Consider the following 20,689-nt stretch of genomic DNA (forward strand, 5'->3'; position numbering starts at 1 on the left):
TGAATTGGCTTAGGTCGTAAAAATGATTAATAAATAAATTTCCATAGCAGCTTCAATCGCCTCCACCGCTTTTTCTATGACTGTTTGTCCCTATAAGTTAAACAATTAAAGTGCCATAAGCCATTGTGTTCGCTTCATATACATATCAACTTAGTAATGTCTTCCGGATACTATATACGCGACATTTTCTGTAGAAAATATGCGTTGGAGTCGGTGTGCGTTCACACTATGACAATTTCGTGGGGGGGTAATCCATTGTCTTGCATAGATAGCCTGGCTTTAAATTTCTAGGACAATTTAAATCTATTGTTCTTTCCTCTCAATTTCTGTTTACGCGCGGACAGTAGATCCAATGCTGGGACAGGACCACATTGTCATGTCCTCGTTTGAACCCTACTTAAAGGAGATTATTAGTTGTAAACGATACTTGTTATGAACAATAACAAAACCAACTACCAATTGAATATTTTTATCATATATAATGGCATCCGTACTATTACAATATAATATAACATTATTTTTATCAGTAGTACTAAAATATTTCACAGGTTTTTTTTAAATCGAGGATTATAAATGTCATTTTTCAGTATTTGCTGTTAGTATTATGTATGTTATATTTTTTTTTACCTAATTTAACAGCATTTGTTTACACATTACATCTAAATAAATTATTTATCATATATTTAAACAATTAACAAAAATATTGGTGTCGTGTTTCATCTTCCTGACAACAGTACTTTCCAAACTGTGTGGATTCCCGCGAGCAAACAATAACAGATCGCCATCCCAAAATGAGAAAAGTTCACAGGATTACCTGAAATTAAATTGTATTAATATTACTCAGGAATAATCTATTTTATATTAAGCAAAGTTGTTATAATTTCAAATAAAAAATATTCAAATATGATTGTGCACGTGTTTTAAACTCAAGTTATTGATACAGCTTCTCTCTGACCAATAAGTCAGGCTGAAACAAGGTAAGGCGCGTCTTTACGCCATTCTTTTCTACTAGAGTCTAGTAACTTTGGACTGATCTGGATTATGTGCCTTGAATATAATGAGTACCAAAATACTGTATATTATTATGTTTCTATTTTGTAAATGTTGTAGCAAAACTTATAAATTCAATATTGATTCTCAAAAAAGTTTTGTGGTGTTAATTTGTTCTACATATAAATGGATCATTTATTTGTAGGGAAAAAAACATAAAACAGTTGTTCACTTTAAGTTTTTTTGTTTTTTTTTAAGGAATAACTAAAGCAGCGGTTTCTAAAAGTTGTTCCGCAGAACACTGGAATTTCGTGAAAACGTCACAGGGGTTCAAAGATTTAAGGCAAATTGTCGTAAAAAACAAGCGGTCAACGCCAAAAATTTCCATCTTCCCAATAAAAAAAAAAGTCTTTCTTTTAATGTCGAGCATTACAACGGGGTCTTAAAAACATCATTTTGTCAATTTATTTTTTATTTTCTAGAGGGTGTTTCACCAAAAACGGGTAGATTAATTAGGTTTCCATATCTAAAAAAATAGGAACCGCCAAACAAGAGAAAACTTGTTAATTTTTACTTATAAATAAACAGGTACTAAAAATTGTAAAAGGTTCAATTTAATATTAAAAAATAATCATCTGTTTTTACCTGCAGAGCTTTGGCCCATAACCAAAGCAATATGGGGAGTTTCTTCTCTGATATTAATCACATTACTGCTAGCTTTGTAAACATCATAGATAGTTGCTTCACATCTCAGCTTTAGAGAATTGCCAAATCCTGCCTGCATCTTTACTTTTGTCACCTTTAAAGGAACTGCGTTTACTCTTAAAGGGTACTCTCGAAAACTCTGTTCTAGTTGTTTTGATCCATCTTTAACTTCATCTCTAAAACCTGCCGTGTCCTTATTAACATCCATTTTATAATTGTCAGCATCGTATGGTTTTTGGCTTTGCTGGTTTTGTTGAAACGTAGAGTATGCTGTGTAGACGGAGATTTCTGGATTTTGGCTTGGGATTTTAAGTTGGGACGAACTTATCTCTCGCTGGCTTCCCCCCACTTGGTATTTCGGATGTTGTACTTCTTCTTCAGTTGTGATTTCTATTAAGTTGAATGAAGAACTGGATTCCCAAAGATCTGGATTTGCAGGAAAGTTTATGGTGTGTGTTTGGTATACCTAAAAAGAAAATAAAATATTTTTCAACTACATTTGATAATTGTTTACAAATGAGAGTTAAACAACTCAAATTGGATACAATAAACATTGTTTCTATATAATCTTGCGTTAATGGCCAGCTAGGTTTTCTCTGAATGATTTGATAATAAAATGGAATACTTTCACCAACCAACATGAGTACTATCATTAGATTTTCATTAGCTTTTTTCAAACAGTTGGTAAAAATTAGCAATCGATCTTTTTTGCGCTCCAATTCTATTGGAAGAGAAAACATTTTCGTCACGTTTTTTATACTTAAACTGTATCATGGTCATGCATCATCAATAATTGCTTTATTGTCAATTGTATGAATGTAATAAATAAAAGTTTATCAAATACTTTTTATTTATTGAAGAAAAAAATACATTATAACTATTTTAATAAATATTGTATTGTAATTCTTCAGTTAGAATAAGAGTTAGAGAAAAAACTAGCTTACGATTTCGTCGTTGATGTACCACGTCAGGTTTGTGGCAGGGTAGCTGTTGGATGAAGAGCAATTGGCTCTGATGCTGTCTCCGGGAGAGAACCTGATGCGGTCCACCGTCAGTTCTGGTGCAGATGCTGGTACGTCTGAACAGAACAACAAATATTTTATCAAAATCACAATCTGGTATGAGATTAACATATAAAGTTTTGGTTGTAGATATAAAAGAGAAAAACATTTTTTTATTTTTAAGGCCTCGTGCAATTTTTGTAATTTTATTTTCTGAGAATTGATTTACTAAAACAAATATACAAATTTCAAAAAATAATAACGTATCCCTAACTCTATGACGCCAAGAGTTTTGATTTGATTTGGTTTTGGAAGCATGCAAATTGTTAAAAAATACTAGAAATATAGAATATCATATAGACCTACATTTTAATGAATATCTGGATAACACGTTTAATAGTATATAAATTTATGCAATGTCTCTCAGTAGTCTCCTGCAATGATCTCATCCCTTCAAAATCCAAATTGTATTGAATGAATCAGTACGCCTTCAATTTTAGTACAAGTACAATGCTTAGAGAATATTTTAAGTTTGTCCAAATGTTTTTAGACAAAAGACTGGATTTTACCCTCAAGGGAACTATTAAGATTAACTTAATAAACTTCCATATTCCCTTATCTAAAATGTTCTTTATCCTTACTGTAATTTACTAATAATACTAAGATATTAACCAAAAAATAACTAGTTTACTTCTTGGAAGAAAGGTCTTTAAGGCTGTTGTCTAATATAAAGTACAAAAATCACACAATTTTTAATATTATTAAAGCATACTACAAAATAAACATAAATTCTAATAAAAATCTGAACAACACGCTTAATAGTATTATATACAAATCTCTGCAATATCTCGCAGCAGTCTCCTGCAATGGTCTCTTCCCTTAGACATAATACAAACTTATAGACTTAACCTAACTTTACTTTATAGACCGTTTTTGTTGTTTTCCATGTCTCCATGGTAGAAACGAAGTAAATATGCTAAATGATGTTGTTTTTATGTAGACGGACGTTTTATGTGCCATACTGCTGGTTTTGCAGAATATAATGTATTGCATTCAATATAAAATGATGACTTGTTTAATCGGTTGTTGCTCTAAATTTCAGGTAAAATCATTTCACGGGTGTGTGTCATCGATCAGAAGACTATAATCTCTCAGATGTTAATAAAAAATAGAGGAATATCGTGCCTCTTTATTATGCCTCAGTGATTTTTACTAAGTTAATTATAAATTTATCTTTAAAAATTTTCATGGTCCATTACAAATATACTTCTCAGTCAATCAAACAACAATCAAACGTGGTTCATTATTGTTCCGAAATACATTAGATTTCCTAATTCTCTTTCTTCTTTCATTCCTTGAATTAAATGGAAGCTATTTTATATGAAGCCCTTAAAGAAATAATAGGTAAATCAATTGTTTATAGGGTATAAATGTCAAATTCAAAGAATACCTCCTTGTGGGGTTTCGATCAAAGAAATTTATCAGATGAAAGACTTGCTTCTTTGTATTGTCCTGGCATTTCTATTGTTTAATACGTCAGATGAATTTATTTAAAGGCGTCCGAAGTAAATCAGCCGAATAAAAATGAGACAATAGAAGAGATTCGCAAAAGAAACTGACGCCGGGCGAAATAAGATGAGAAAAAATCAAACGAAATATCAGTCATTTTTTTTATTTCATATCCCAATATACATTTTTTGTTTTAAAGAAATATTTGTGTTCTTTGCCGAAACGTTTCAGGTTTTTGGGGTGTTTTTTAACAAGTTATAAATAATTCACTATTATTAAATGGAAATAAAGTTCAGTTCAATTCAGATGGTAGAACGGAGTTCAAACTAGTGACCGAAAGAAAAAAAAATCTGCCGAAATCGAAACTTATTTTAATAAGTTAAGTCACTTCAAAAAGCCCATAAATAGGTGTTTTTTATCGTTAAACCTAACGAGTTCGTTAGAATAAATGGTAAATAGAATATGCAACCGCATTTTTTTTCCTTTCTTCTTGACGTCCTTACCCGACAGCAAACTTTTTTCTCGGTTAACTGAGCCGCTGTAATTTTTCTGCTCTTTTCTTGTAAAGGATCTTTTTGTTTTGTAAACATGTTAAATTTTTTACTTGTTTCAGAATAACGATAACGTGCAGTGGCTCTTTTTTTCAAAGAATCGAGAACCGGTGTCATTTCTGAAACAATTGCTTTAAAGCTGTCAACTGAATGATCAATAACAGCGATATATTGAGATTCTGATAGTTGCAAAGAAGAAGCAATTTGAGATTCTGACGCAGAAAAAGCATTTTGAGATCCAACTTGTTGAAGAGCTTAAGATGATTCTAGCTGTTGTATGAAAAAAATTGTCAGTTCTGCCTGTTCAGAAGTTGAAACTATTGGTTCTGACTGTTGAGAAGATAAAAGCAATGATTCTGAGTTTGATTTTTGTAAATTTGGTCATATCTGAAGCAATAAATTCTAAATCACTGAAGACATTCTTATTTAAATGGTGAATTCCAGTATAACGAAAGCCATTTACGCCAATATCCATGCGAGAAACTCTGTTAAATGAAGACGAAACAACCCTTGCGATCTCATATTCACTGATTTTAATAGCAGAGTTCGATCTGATCCATAAATCACATGCATCATTTTAAGCTGATTTAAAAGGCTTCATGAACCTGCAATCAAGCGGCTAAAACTTATGAGTTTTACAAAGTAGAGTGCTGATCATGAATATATTATTTTTTTTAGCAAATTTTATGCCATCAAAGTTTTTGTGACTAGCGTGCTTGTCTAGAATTAGCTGAACTGGGTTCTGTTCTACTGGACTCAAATATTTTGTGAAGTGATGCATCCACCTTAAAAATATGTCAGCATTTGGTTACGCCACATTAACTATATGTGTACACACCCATATACATAGCACATTCACTAAGATGAGGCGTTCGAATTTATTTGCTACCTACGAGGCCCTGGTTGAGATGTTGCATTTGCCTACCGTGGGTACCGATATTGTCCCAGCGCCAGAATAACAACTGAGCTGATCATGTGTATACGTAATTTTTACATTCTCATCGCGATCCCAAAAAATATATTTTGCGATCAATAACTATTAAATCCACTGTGTTGTGTAATCATCAAGTGCCCCTCTTTTCTGATCCTGACTGCTGCAACAAAAGTTTCAGACAGTAAAGGTGCCGGAACCCAGAATAAGGTAGGTAATTGCAGTCATTGTATTTAGGGTTCTGTTTGCAAAGCAAATACAGGATAACGCATCCCGCGAACCAGCAATTTCAAGGGGTCATCTGCTAACGGGCAAATGGCGCGATCAGCATTCATCCAGTCATTTGGTTGGGCTTCGGCTGAACTCTCGTGTGGAGCGTTAATCTTGAGTCTGTCATTCATTCGTTACCGTGGAAATCCGAAAAGTGGCCTCCAGCGCTCATTGCAAAAAGTAGTCACATTTTTTCCACGTTCTGCGGACGTTAGTTTTCCGACTTGTCTTGAGTTTTTAGAAGCTATCAATTTTGCATGTTTCTTTATCGCAGTTCCATATTTTATACGGAGTAAAATTATACTTTTGTGTCAAACTTTCAAGACTTTCAAAGAACTGCTCTACTTGAATTCTATTAAATCCTAAAGCCATCATTATACTTGTTGATTCAGCGGTCCGTAATGACAAGTTGCTGTGTCTTTTCATAAAATAATAATTATAGTGATTTGCCGCAGACGTCTTCTCTTTATTGAACAGTTGACGTAATTTTAATTTTTTTGGAAGTTGAAAAGCCAGTTTGAAAAATTCCCGTCTATTCGAGAGCATTAGCCTATTTATCAAATCCTTGACATGTTCTCCTGACTTTTACTCATGCAGGTCCTATTTCTATTAAGAACACATGTCCATGTCCACTCCCCAGTTGGAGCATATGGTGTTTCACAAAGATCTTCCAGGCATATCTGTCGGCTAATCAGTAGTTAAGCGAGGTGAATACTCTCAGGAGGCATCTACAATTCATGGTCAAGCCAACCGCATCTCTTCCGCTTGATGCCAGTTGTCACCAGAGTTCGCTGCGTCCGTTTTCTTATTAATATATCCCGCGCAAAGTCAAACCACATCACACCCAATATTATTATGACACACTTATTCTCAAAACTTAGTATTTTGCTGTTTTGGGCCATAGTGAGGTGCCACAATTTACATCCATAAAGGCAAATAGGTGTTATACAGGCGTTTTATAGGCGGCATTTGATTTTCACTGAGTAAATATCCGATCTCCAGACAGCCTTCATACTGTTGAATGTGGCGCTTTTTCACTCACATTTCACACACAGAAGTCTAACTTAAAATTAACAGATGGAAAAGTTGAAGAAATATGGATGTTCAAACATAAACACGATAGTGATATTACACACTGTGTAAATTGAAACTTAAAATATTCAATATCAGAATACCATGTAAACCCATTAATTTCTATAATCCCATTTGAAAAAGGTTTACTGTAGAAATTCCTTAAAATTCCTTAAGTACTTGACTACCCTTAAAATACGTCATACTGCTGGTACTTTATCTTTGTTGAACTTATTCTCAAAGATTTATTTTTAAAAATTTCATCTTCCAGATACCAAAATAGATTTTTTTTTTCTTGTACACCTCTCAAACCATTACAATAATTTTATGTATTTTTAAAATATTAAGCAGGTTAGTGGGCGGCGTCAAGGTGAGGAAATAAATCAAAATATAGACAGGAATGGAAGGAACGGCCCAGAACTTTAACAATAACGGCAAAATTCAGAACAACAGTATGAATTTACAGCTTTAATTTGTTTTATTACAAAATGTCCGTCAAAAGTTTACAAGGCTTTTGATACTCAACGGCAGCGGTTTGAGAAGTTGAAATATTATACCTCGGAATTAAAACAATATCTTAAATCAAAATTTCAAAGTAATTTTCCTCAGAGATTTCAAGGTATCAGATCCCAAATAGTTGCTGCAAAGAAGATGATAATTGTTTATGTTTCTTTAACCCTTAAAAAGGTTCTTAGCCCGTATTAGAATGGAAGAAAAGATTGATCTTCAAATTTATCTACAAGGTAAAATTAAGTTTTCTTCACAAAAAATATCATATGTAACACACTTTTTTTCTGAAAATCATCAAATACGGGTTACCGAAAAAAAAACTTAATATTTTCATATAATATACACATTTTTCCACATAAATATCGATTTTATTTGATAACAGCTCGATATGTATCGTTGAAGTTTGTCAAGTATACTATTGCGTTTATGTAACGTTTGTTATCGCGGCACAAGAGTAATGCAATTTTAAATTTTAAATTTTAACCGTTTTGAGTTTGTTCAAATGTTTGCAGACATCCTGGATTTTGTACCTTTAAAGATTTTAGATCTAAATTTGTTTAAACACTGTCAGAATGGTGAATGTTACGCAGTGTGTAAAGTGGCCAATTAAACCAGCCAATGGCAGAAAAGGAATGATGATGATGGTGACATAGTGTATCATTAGTTATATTACAGGAGAATCGAATTTGAAAAACAAAAAATTAAATATTAAGAAATATTTTGTGTTTTTTTAAAAATATTTTTTATTGACTTTATTAATTACTTTTTAAAAAAAGCCATATTATCTTTAACAGAATATTTTACATTTTCTTTTTTATGTTACACAAAAATTATAACTGTCCATTATTTATTACAGGAGAAAAAATTCATTAACATTTTCTTGTATACCCACGAAGAGGCAATGCCTTTGTCAGATTTTTTTGTTTATTATTTTTACTATTAATGTGTATTTCATTGCTATGTAATTATGCTTTATTTTTGAATACTCTGTTTTATCACTTATGTTTAATGTAAAAAAATAAAAATAAAAAATAAATGTTTTAACATTAATTTGACTAAATGTGTGTATATAATTTTTAGGATAGAAAAGAAAACCTCACCTACAATGATAACGCGTGTATGCTGTGGCTAATTTCGTTTTTTAATTTATTCATATTCAAGTTGTACATATCGCTCGCATTGTTGATATGAAGGACATCACTATTAGTATGGATTGGCACGCGTGAATTGATTTGAGGTTAAATGAGAATGATGGATTTGAAGTTATTTATTGAGTAGATACACACAAGTTACATCCTTACAATTTTGTTCAGAAGGAATTTACAATAGCGAAAACCTGGCGAGGAGCTGGTGGACGGGTGAGACGAAATGTGAATTTTCTTCCGATGCACGACGTTGAATAAGTTGTCCGAGCTGACGTTGCATCGAATTACGCGTTGCAAGCCAAAGCTGTGTTCGGCTCTGCCAACCTCACGGCTGTTGGTGATGCTCTCCACAATTAAGTTATTATTATATAATAACAAATATTTTATGTCTTTGTACCGGTAAATTTTTATTTTATTTTATTAACATAAACGGCATATCTGCCTTTTACAAAAATTCATAATACTAACATAATTGGCTTAATAATTATTTTTTTTAAAAACAAATTTCCTTATACCAAAGATTTATAAAAAAAAAATTACCTAAAAATTATACAGCATATTCAATAGAAAGATTAAATAATAAAACATTCTACAGTAATACAACAAGAAAATCATAAGTACTGTTTCATACAGCTGGGCAAAGTAAACAAAAAACTGTATATACTATGAAATGCATGAATAAATAAATATAATTACCATTCACTATCTTTGAAAAAATTCAAAAGGTTTGTTCTATAGGAACAATACCCCACACTAAATATATCAGATACGTGGGAATAACTATTGCTGAGTTCATGAAGTCTGTTTAATACGGAATTACAAGTATACACTGTCCGTGAATTGTTGCTACAAAACGGTGGCACCAGTCTAGTCATTCTTCCAGGTACCCTGAAGTTGATGAGAGATAATAGTTCAGGGCAATCCCATATTTTTTTTATTTTTTTTTTTAATTATATTGAAAACATATTATACATAATTATATACAATATTCCCAAGGAGTTTTTTAAAAAAAAAAACTCATTTAGGGACATACAGATAACAATTTTTTTAAAGACGTTTTTAAATTTTTAACTATTATATTATTTACAAAAGCAGAAAAATTAAAATTATGATATACTACAAATTAAAATGGGTATGAAAAATACTTGAAAATAACAAAATAAACAGAATACTAGGCATAGAAATAAATTCAAAATAATGTTTACATTATGCAATCTGGGAAAGAAAATTGAAAAAGTTTAAAAATTACATGTTTGAAAAAGTTTAAATATTGAATTTACAATTTTGAATAAATTTAAAAGGTCTATAATTTTTCTTCAATCGTTAAGTTTTAACAAATTTAATGTTTTTAGAAAAAAATCGTAATTCTAGTATTTATAGCTATAGTATTTTGTATATAATTTACACTTTGTACCTTTTTGAAAATATTTTAAGGTACTTTTTAGACTGTTGTTCTTAATATTTTTATTTGATGAAATATTTTTTTAAATTTTTTTAACTACTATTTATCATGTTCATAATTATGGCTTGGCACGGGCACAGCTTAAAAAGCTTTTATATATTTACGACTGAATTGTATTATATGTTCCTTAATTTGGATTGAACAAATATACAAATTAAAAAAGGTGTCTTATCAGAAGGATATTTCATAGTCCCTGCAGCTCAATCACAAATGACTATCGACGTGCTAATTAGCGGCGTGATAACAATTTTTCCCCGTGGTTGTTTATTGTATGCGTGGTCACAATGAAACATCCGTGAAAGTTATCGATCGGGATTATTTTATTTTTTAATATTGTCATACTTTAACCTGATGCTTGGCAACACCTAATATTAAATGTCAAAATTCAAAATATTTACGTTTCGCAACGCATAATCCGTCACATATTTGAATTTTACCGGTGTAAATATGGAAAATATTCCTAAACTGTAAGTAAAATAATTTTAATTTATTTTTTGTTAACAATTTATCATGCTATTTATTTGTTTTGAATCAAATTGAGAAAGCAATTAAACAAAAAATTGTTGAAGGTATGAACATGATAAACAACAAACACAACGTTTTATTTTCTTTGATTTTACTGGGTAGTTTATTATATTATATTACATTCATATATCTTAAGGCATTTGGTGGAAGAGCCATTTTATATGTTAAATTTAAACAAACCGACACGAGATTACACGCGCGTTGACTTTTTTTATTTGACCACAGATTAATAGATTTGAAGTTTGACTACGGAACTTATCTATGGCGTTTTGCAACGTGACCGCGATAACTTTAGCGTGTTCATAATTGTTCGTTGTGATCGCTTAAATATTTAGCACGTCGATAGTCATTTGTGATTGAGCCTCTGGACTAGTACCGGAGCGTAGGACTGATAATTTTATCTCCATCTAATAAAAATGACTAACATACGCTGCGATTAATGTACGAATGCAGTGCCATATGCACCATTATGTCCAAACAGGGAAAACTGAATTAATTAGATATAGTGTGTTATATAAGTTTAGTATTTTCTGAATTCTCCTATTTATATAAATTTTCAGTGATTTTTATTTTCAATTTACTGTTAGGAAAATCGGCGTACTAAAAAAAACACACTTTAACTAAAATTAAAAAATGTTTTTTATTTACCGACGATCTCCAGTCTGTCTAACTGTATCTCGGTATGAAACAATGGGGCGTCAGCAGATACTTCGCAGTGATACAGTCCTGCTAATTGACGGTGCACGCCCGTCAACGTAACCCGTTGATCGTTTGATGCTGAAAGCTAGAAATAAAAAGAAAAAATATATAATTACAAAGAAATTTAAATAGATACAATGGACACATAAATAAAAAAGATTCTTGGCATTTTCTAAAGCGTAAGACAGGTCATCTTAATTTCATGAAACAAAAATATCAAGATAAGCTGCAGTTGGTGTGCCAATGCAGTACCGTATGCATCATTATGTGCGGAAAGGGGATGATTTATGGTGCGCCATTTTCACAAAAACCACATATCACTCAACTTGATTTTTCCAGATTCATCACATTATTTTAAAAAATTCACATGCGTACAGGTTTTCATTACGACATAATTATACGTGGTTTAACTATTTATAACCGATATAAAAAAATACTGGATTAAACCCTCTCTCTCTCTCCGATGGCGTTTCAGCCCATATCGAGCTTTGGCCTTCTGCAACTTTCACCTCCAACTCTGTCCTCAGCCGCCGTCTTCCAATTCGCCACCTGGAGAAACTGCGCTGCATCCCTTCTCACTTTATCCTCTCACCTCAGTTTGGGTCTTCGCACTAATCTCTTTCCACCCGGGTGTCCGGATCCCCCCCCCCCCAGGGGTTTTTATGTCTATGAGAAAACGGCGCTTGACTTTTTTTCCATACAAACGTGTTCCGGTATTTTCTCCCTGGATGGCACAAGAGCAGTGATTTTTTTACATACTATAGATATTTACCATTGGCGTGTCAATATTGTTTTGTTTCTTTGATAATTTGTTTCTTATGGGAACTAGGACCATCCAAAAAAAAAAATGCTCAATTTTATCTGCTGTCTTCGGACTTATTGTAGACAAATATGATAATTATTTTTGAGAAACACAAGAGGTACGTATTGATACAAAAAAATCATTTTAATTCCCTTTCTTAAAAAAAACCATCCAAATTGGATCAGTTTTGGGGTGCGGAAAACGGGACAACGAAACTAACGTCAATTTCTCGTCTTTAGTTCGGCATACTTAGTCCGACATGCAGTTGTATTTTTTGCATAGTATCGGGGAGGCATTTGCGAGAGATAACAGAAAAATAATAACCTTTTTAGCAACCGTTTATCCGCTAAGTGTATTACAATAGAGATAAAGAACGTTGCAGAGAAAAAAATATAGGAGGCATTTTCAGGGCTTATGATTTATCATTAGTTGGTTTATTTGGCCACTTTATACAGTGTAACATTCGTTTTTCTGCCCATATTTAAACATGCATTTTCCTTCAATTCTTCCATATGTTGCTCTTTTTGTTAATGTTTAAACATAGGCTGAATGGTAAATGTTACATAGTGTGTTAGGTGGCCACTAAATCCAGCCCAGTAAATGCCCTTATTCCTATTCTTTTCCTTAAATGTTTCTTATCTCTATTGAAATGAATTGATTAGATTATTTTGTTTTTTTTATTTGCTTTATGACATTTCACCAAAGCATAATTATTCCGATTTTTGAACGCTATTTCTTAAATGAAAAATATACGAATCTTAAATATTGTTAAGAAATCTGTTTCATCTTTTTTGAAAACACAAAATTTTTACGAATTCGTGATTTAAAATGAAGATTTATACAAGCAATTGTTCTAGTTTGTCGTATTAAAACCTTTCAACGAAAGATTTATAGATTTAATTCAGATTTAATAAATTCTGTTTTATTGAGAGATAGAATTGGATTTGACGGACGGAGATATTGCACCAGCCGCGTCTAAAGTGCCACAATTATAATTTGTCAAGCTGAAAAAAACGACTTTTAAGATTTTGACATTCGCATTTTTTTACCACAGATCAATATTAAACAATTTAAACAAGATGCATTTATTTTAATTTTTTTAAATTTGAAATCTTAAAATAGGGCCCACATTTGTGCTCTAATAACAACAATTTATGTATTTATTAATATAAAGATACATATTACAAAACAAAACGCATCCCTAACTCCATGAGGCCAATAGCCCTATGTTGAGTATATAATATAGCAATACAGCACAATGTACACATATAATCATTCCCTTTCCGAACCTAATGGTGCATAGGGCACTGCATTGGTACACCAATTGCAGCTTATCTTGATAATTTCTGTTCCATGAAGGTAAGATGATCAGTCTTACATTTCAGATACCAGTCCAGGGAATATGAAATGTTCCAGTGTGAAAACACACCTTTAAATAAATATTTCATATCAACCATGTCAGGAATCGAACTCGAGACCTCTTGCATGGTAGGCAAACGCGCTGACCATTACACCACGGGGCCGACAACAAGTACACATATTAAATGTATAAATTTTTAATCATTTTTTTTAATTTAAAAAATACATTTTTCTTCGTAAATGTTTTTTTCACATATTGTATATTTTTACTGCCTTATATAAAATTGAACTTTGTGACTTCGCCTTTTTTTTAATAAGAGTCTTATTAAATCTTTTCTCTTAAATTGTAAGAGCATTTTTTTACAAAATTCTCTAAAAAATAGGTATAATATTATACACAAATATCAACTCATTGTAAAATATTCATTGCTTTTTGGTTAGTACTTTTAGGGCCTTACTTGTAAACCTGGTATAAAGTTACGCCTAAGCATAGCGGTTAATTACTGATAAGAATATCATCCTTATTTTCCAAATATAATTAGAATGGTATTCCAATCCTTATTTTACCACTACCTCGGCGTAACCTTATAGCAGGTTTATAAGTAAGGTCCTTAATTAATTTAACATCAAATTTACACTTGTGTATCGGTTTTTTTAAAACTTTGTTTTGTTACATAGTAAGTTTGTAAAAAATTCTTGATTTAAAAAAAAATATTTTTGGAAAAAAAATATCATGAAAGCATTAACTCCGTATGCAGTTATAATTTACCTTTAAATTATAACAGTTTGGCATAGTGTGCTTTCAATCCAAATTATATTAAATTTCATACATCACTCCAAACAAAGCTTTTTTTAGCTTATGGCACCCTTGATGTGGGGATGCGATATTTCGCAACTGTATTTTTAGTTTTACACCATTGTGCATTCTTGTTTATGTCGTTTTCAATAATAAAATCGATGTTGAATTATTGCTTTTTTAGTTTGCTTACCAATTCAGTTTACAATCATGTTGTAAAATATTTTTACCGATTGCATTTCAAATAAATTACTAGTTTTATACCGAACAGATAAAATCGTTTTATACGCGTTTAAAAACGAGGGTTTTCCAATAAAATAGCTTAATGTGTAGAGGTATGTATATTGCATTTTTTTATTACATTAACGACCTAAGCCAATTACAAAACTAACATTAAAAAAATTACATTCAAAATAGTGCATAAAGTTAACATAATGAAAGAGTTAAGATTTCAAATAAGTTTTCAGTACAGCCCGCTTTTTTAATAAAAAAAAAATCAATCGGGTAGCCCCACCTCTACTCCTCACTCTCCCTCTCAGTTCCCAACCAATTTTTCAAAACAAGATTAAATGTAAAAATAAAAAAAAATAAGCTCAGTGCATGACTAGACACAGTGGCGTTCGCATCTTTATAAATCTGCATGTGATTTATGAATAATTGGAAATACTATATATATATAAATACTACGGAGATGGTAAAGGTGGAGGTATATTGTAGTATTTGCATGTTGATGTAGTGAGTGTCCTGACGAAGAGACAAGTACGTCAAGAAACCAGTAGACTTAAAAAGTCGGTAACTGGTTTTATACTTATATTTTCTAACATTAGTTAAATTTTGAGCATTGAGAAATCAAATACATTTTAGAGTGAAGTATTGTTTATTTTTATTTAAATAAACAATACAACGAAATATCAACGTTTAAATAAAGCTATAAATTAAAAATAATCGTGCATAACTCGGTCTTCAAAAAATGACAGTTTGGTAGTCAAATGGAAAAAGGGACCATCTGTAATTTTTTTAAATGTTCAAGACAGCTATAATCAGACTCAATTTAAAAATGGAAAAGCTGGCTGGGGGGGTTGTGCGGCATCTATTTTAAAGCCTCTCATAATTTCACAGAAATTATAATTGAGAAAAATATTCCGGCGCCCTCCAACATACACGTCAGAACAGTTGTTCCTAAACACGAAGGTGCTGGATATGAGACAACTGTACCTAAAAGAAGCACTTACGCACTTCTGGTCGAACAATAAGGAAAAGTCTCAGCAAAATGTCCGTGCGAGGTTTTCCCAGAGCATGAATTATGTCATACCCAAAACCCGTATGACTTTTGCTCGAAGACATCTCTCATTTATCGCACCGAGAGTGTTTAATATTTTGGAAGAGAGTATTAAGCTCTCAAGGACAAAAACTATTTTCAGGAAAGTAGTCAAGGACTGGATTTTCCTTAGTGGGAGGGATTTGAGTAAGAAACTCATTGATGATTTTCCGAATGTTTGAGTTTGCTGTTTACCATATTGTTGTGCCTTATGTATATGCATTAAAGAAATATGTTTCTGATCCTATATTTGTGGTGATAAACTCATGTGCCTGTGTCAACTAATTGCTAGCCCCATCTCAACACAGGACTTTTAGTCCCATGAGTTAAGACTTACGTCTCAAATAATGTACAATATACCTATGTTTGTAAATAAATAAATAAATAAAGAATTTAATCCAGAAACTAAAATACTTGAGTGTTACTTTTCAATAATTAACTACCGTTCTAAATTACACCTCTTCTTTATTTATATTTAAGTCAAGATTAAAATGTCACTATCTAAATATTTAAATTGTTCCTTTATCCTTCTTTTTTCCTTCCCATCCCCTCTCCTCTCATCATAGTATAGTGAAAAAAAATTAAAATTAAAATTTATTTTTGTTAATCTTTGCTTTTAATTTTTGTATAAAATTGTAAGATTCAATATGTCCATGTATTTATAATTTTCTCAAACTGAACGGTTTGGGTAGGTAAGACGAAATTACCTTAAGGCACAATGCCCGCCCTTATATGTATATATTATATTGTATATGTATATAAAGTTTCGAATAAATAAATTACGATGTTTTTTCTTTCTATGTCTATTTACTGAAATATTTACCAAAACTTTTGAAAACTAAAAAACCAAAAAAATACAGATGGTCCTATCTGCAATCGACATTAATATTTACTATTTGAACAAAGATTATGTTTGATGCCAGTTATGAAGAAATTTCATTTTTCGACAATTTGTAGTTACCTACTTGTGGCAGAACCCCGACGATATATATTTTTTAAATCTTCGACGTTATCTTATGATATATATTTTGACAAAAGTACTTTTGCCAGCGCTACTGGCGTCCCGTACATAAATTGTTCCAATTCTGCAATTCTCGCTATACAGTCCCTAAGTCGGCCGTACGTCTAACTCCACGGTTTGCCAAAAGGTTTAGCCGTTACGAGTGATTTATTCTTTAAACGTTTTTATTGCACCTCCGCACCTTACTAATGCCCCCTGTATACAGCTTTATGGCTGGCCCGGAGACTTGTTGTAGTAATAGTGTGGGCAGAACGTACGTCGGCACTGGAACAATCGCTCTTTTAATATTTTGAGAGCACACGGGGAAAACCGCCCAAGTCACAATTCTCGCTTATTGGCAAATCAAAATGAACGTTTTCGCAAAGTCGCTTTTAAACAGTGTCAAAGTGCAACAGTGGTTCAGATAAATACCGTGAATACAGTGATCTGCATGTATGTCATAGAACAAAACCAATTTCCTTAGAGTACCTATTAGAAAACTCCAAAATTAATGTAGTTAAGTCCATCAGAGATTTAGGGGTTGTTTCGGACTATAAACTGACATACAACAAGCATATGGATAATACAGTAAATAAACCACTGAAATTACTTGGCTTCATTAACAGAATATCCTCTGATTTTACTAATGTCCGTACAATCAAAACTCTTTATTGCTCAACTGTTCGCCTTCTTCTAGAATATGCCTCCGTGGTCTGATCTCCATTCTATGTCAATCGCATAAATCACATTGAATCAGTCCAACATCGCTTGCTTCGAAAAATAGCGTGGATGCTTGGACTAGAGAGAGATAATTATTCTTATGCTGAAATAGAGTCAATGTTAAATATTTCTAGTCTACAAAAACGTAGAACTAATATTGACTCCATATATATGTTTGGCATACTAAATGGTATAATCGATGTTCCATCATTACTGGGACAAGTAAAATTCAATATTCCGACTCGTAGATTGAGAAACAATAAAGTACTGTTCATCGATCAGCATAGAACAAACTATGGCCTTAATTCTCCAATGACCCGTCTTTGTCGTATTGTTAACTCAAGACAAGATCTGGATTTTTTTGGTCTAAGTTTACAACGATTTAAACGAGCACTAAATAAATAGTCCAGATCCTGTCTTGATGTCCCTTATGTTTGTCAATGCTTCTTTTCTTTTTTTAAATGTTTTAAACTATTCTTTTATTGTAACATTTAAACCCTATAAATTGTTTACATGGACAATGTCAGTTAATAAATAAATAAATGTTTTAATAATTTTTTTACCAGTGACCGGGTTTCTATTTATAAAAATTTAAAAAAAACATATATAAATTAAAGTGGAATAAAACTATAAACTAATTCTTTTATTATTATTAAAATGCAGTTCCACGAAGAAATGTCAGTCGAAAAACTCAATATATATTCCATTTAATAAATCGAGTTTTTCTCCTGATTTTTCTTGGTGGAACTTCATTTTCATAATAATAATAAAAATAAGTATATATTTTTATTCCATTTTTATTCATATTTTTTTTACCAGTGACCGGGTTTTGTCGTGACCGACATCGTCAGACTGGTGGGAGACTTAACAAATTTCTATGTTACATACAAGTGCAAGCAGGGGTTGTAAATCATGATTTTATATAATTCCGTAGTTTTATATATATAGAAGAATTCAAATTAAAATCATTTAAATTTAAGGTAATAACATTTATAAAAATGTAAGTTTTGTTTGAATGTTTATAATAAAAACTGTTGTAAAATATATATATTTTTTATATTCTATTTGTCACTCTTTTTGTTGATGTTCAAACTTATGATTTTTTGTGATTATTTAAGTTTATATTGTTTATTATTTAAATGTCAATTAGGTAAATTTGATTAATTACGTCTTTTTTAAATTGTTATTACGAGTATGTAAACTTTGTTAAACAACTAATTTAAGGCATGTTTCACATGGTGTAAAATGTTTCCCTCGGCACGAGACCCCAGTGAGGGAATATTATTCTGTATTAAAAAAATACAAACAATGTAAAAATATAAACAAATAAATAAAATAAGTATGCAGAATGGTGAATTTTACATTGTGTGTAACGCGGCCATTTCAACGAGCCAGTGACAAGCCCTAACAGTAAATGCCTTTATTCCTATTTTTCTTCCTTAAATGTTTCTTATCTCTGTTGTAATATAATATAATTAGATTTTTTTATATTTACTTTGAGACATTTTGCCAAGGCATAATTGAACGTAGTTTGGCAGAAAGCAGCCACTCCACAATTTTGAAAAAATAAGTTTTTGGTGTTATCGGATGCAGTAAGGCCTATTCTATGTTCTACTAAAACTGCTAGGTCGCTTTCGTACAAAAAACAAAATAATCACCTTCTGAAAATAGTATCGTACACAAAATAAGCATTTTCAATTTGCAGAAAACACCCACAGCACTAGAATAATGTTACGGTATTTTAAAAATCATTAAAACTGGTCAAATACGTTATTAGATTTTTTATTCATTTTTTTATTCATTTATTAGTTTATACATACATTGTTACAAAAATGGCACAAAAAACACTCTGGCAAATTCTGCTTGTACTAAGAGTAGGCTCAGTATATGAAGGGTCGGCAAGCCAGAAATATTAATATGCCTAATGTTGCAATCGGTTCCTATATGGGCAAATGCCTGTTCTAAGAAACCGATTTGTTGCGGCAAATATGGTTTTCAAATATGTTTCCTATAAATAAAAACAATATTGAAGAAATAGAAAAACAGTTATAGTCCAAAAGAGAAGAAAAGAAAAAAAAAAGTTACAGTTTACATTAAATGTAAAAATACAATTAAATATACAAATATAAAGCATACATACATACATATGCACATACATACATATATACACACATATACATGCATATACATATATATACACACATACATACACAATATATATGCACATGCGATTCTTGTTCGTAGCATCAACAAACTAATGATTTTATTGTTTATCATTTGATAAAAGTCGAAAACATTCCAACTTTAGTGTAAATTCGATTATTCACCCTTTTCACTAAATTCTAAGTTTTACTTTTTTTTCGTTCAATTGAACGTAGTTATGCAGAAAGCAGCTAGCTATAGAAAAATAAAACTAAGATAATAGCACCTTTATGAAACAAGTTGATAATCAAATTTACACAACAATTGTAATGTTTTTGACTTCGACAAATGATAAACAATGAATGCGTTCGTTTTTGTATATTACAATCAAAAATATATTTATATTTTTGACCCAGTTTCAATGATTTTTAAAGAACCGTCAGATTTTTCTAGTGCTATGGGTGTTTTTTGAAAATTGAGGAATGCCGTTTTTGTGATCGACACTATTTTTAGAAGGTGATTATTAAAGTTTTTTTTATATGAAAGCGGTCAGCCTGTTTTAAGCAGAACATATAATTGACCTTAGTGCACATGAGAACACCGATATCTCTTTTTTTCTAAATTGTGGGCTGGCTGCTTTCTGCATTACTACGTCCAATTTTCGATCTTGTAAAAAAACTTTTTGCTACAAGGAGACTTAGTAAAAGATATCAACCACCCCTTAAACTTAGTGAAAAGATCTTAAAATAGGAAAATTTTTACATGGTCAGTTTTCCTTATATGCTCACGATTTCTTTCTTGAAATATGTACAGCGCGGCCCAAAATAAAGAACGTGCTAATTTTTCATCCCAGAAATCAAATGTACTGGGTGTCAAAGAAGCAAGTACCACCTATAAACTTAAATAACTAAATACGCATCATTACTTCCGTGACGATTATAATAATATATATTTATATAAATAAAGCAACGTTGTTATGTGTCCTCGATAGACCGATTTAACTACTAGACCGATTTACGAGGAGTTTTCAACGAAATGTAGATATTTTCAACAAGCATATTTATAGCTCATAAATCTCAATTTAATATGTAGAAAAAAAAATTGAAGAGTAAATGTTTTCGTCATCATTAGCTGGGGCTGCATTTGCCGAAAATGCATTTTAAATTTTAACACAAAAAAACCA

General features: G+C 31.4%; 1 protein-coding gene across 1 annotated transcript in view; it reads right to left on the reverse strand.

Annotated features, from left to right (window-relative positions):
* Positions 1-455: 455 nt before the first annotated feature.
* Positions 456-20,689, reverse strand: part of LOC148284329 (uncharacterized) — a 42,014-nt gene continuing 21,780 nt past the window's right edge. The window contains exons 2-5 of the mRNA XM_088241562.1: positions 11,319-11,454; positions 2,640-2,773; positions 1,636-2,161; positions 456-814 (exon numbers count right to left, since the gene is read on the reverse strand). Of these exons, the coding sequence (XP_088097688.1) occupies positions 717-814; positions 1,636-2,161; positions 2,640-2,773; positions 11,319-11,454 (894 nt within the window). The 3' untranslated portion in view covers positions 456-716. The remainder of the gene's footprint in view (positions 815-1,635; positions 2,162-2,639; positions 2,774-11,318; positions 11,455-20,689) is intronic.

This window comes from Micrasema longulum, unplaced genomic scaffold, assembly GCF_059751315.1.
Source record: "Micrasema longulum isolate JH-2025_06_02 unplaced genomic scaffold, ASM5975131v1 h1tg000131l, whole genome shotgun sequence".
NCBI lineage: Eukaryota > Metazoa > Arthropoda > Insecta > Trichoptera > Brachycentridae > Micrasema > Micrasema longulum.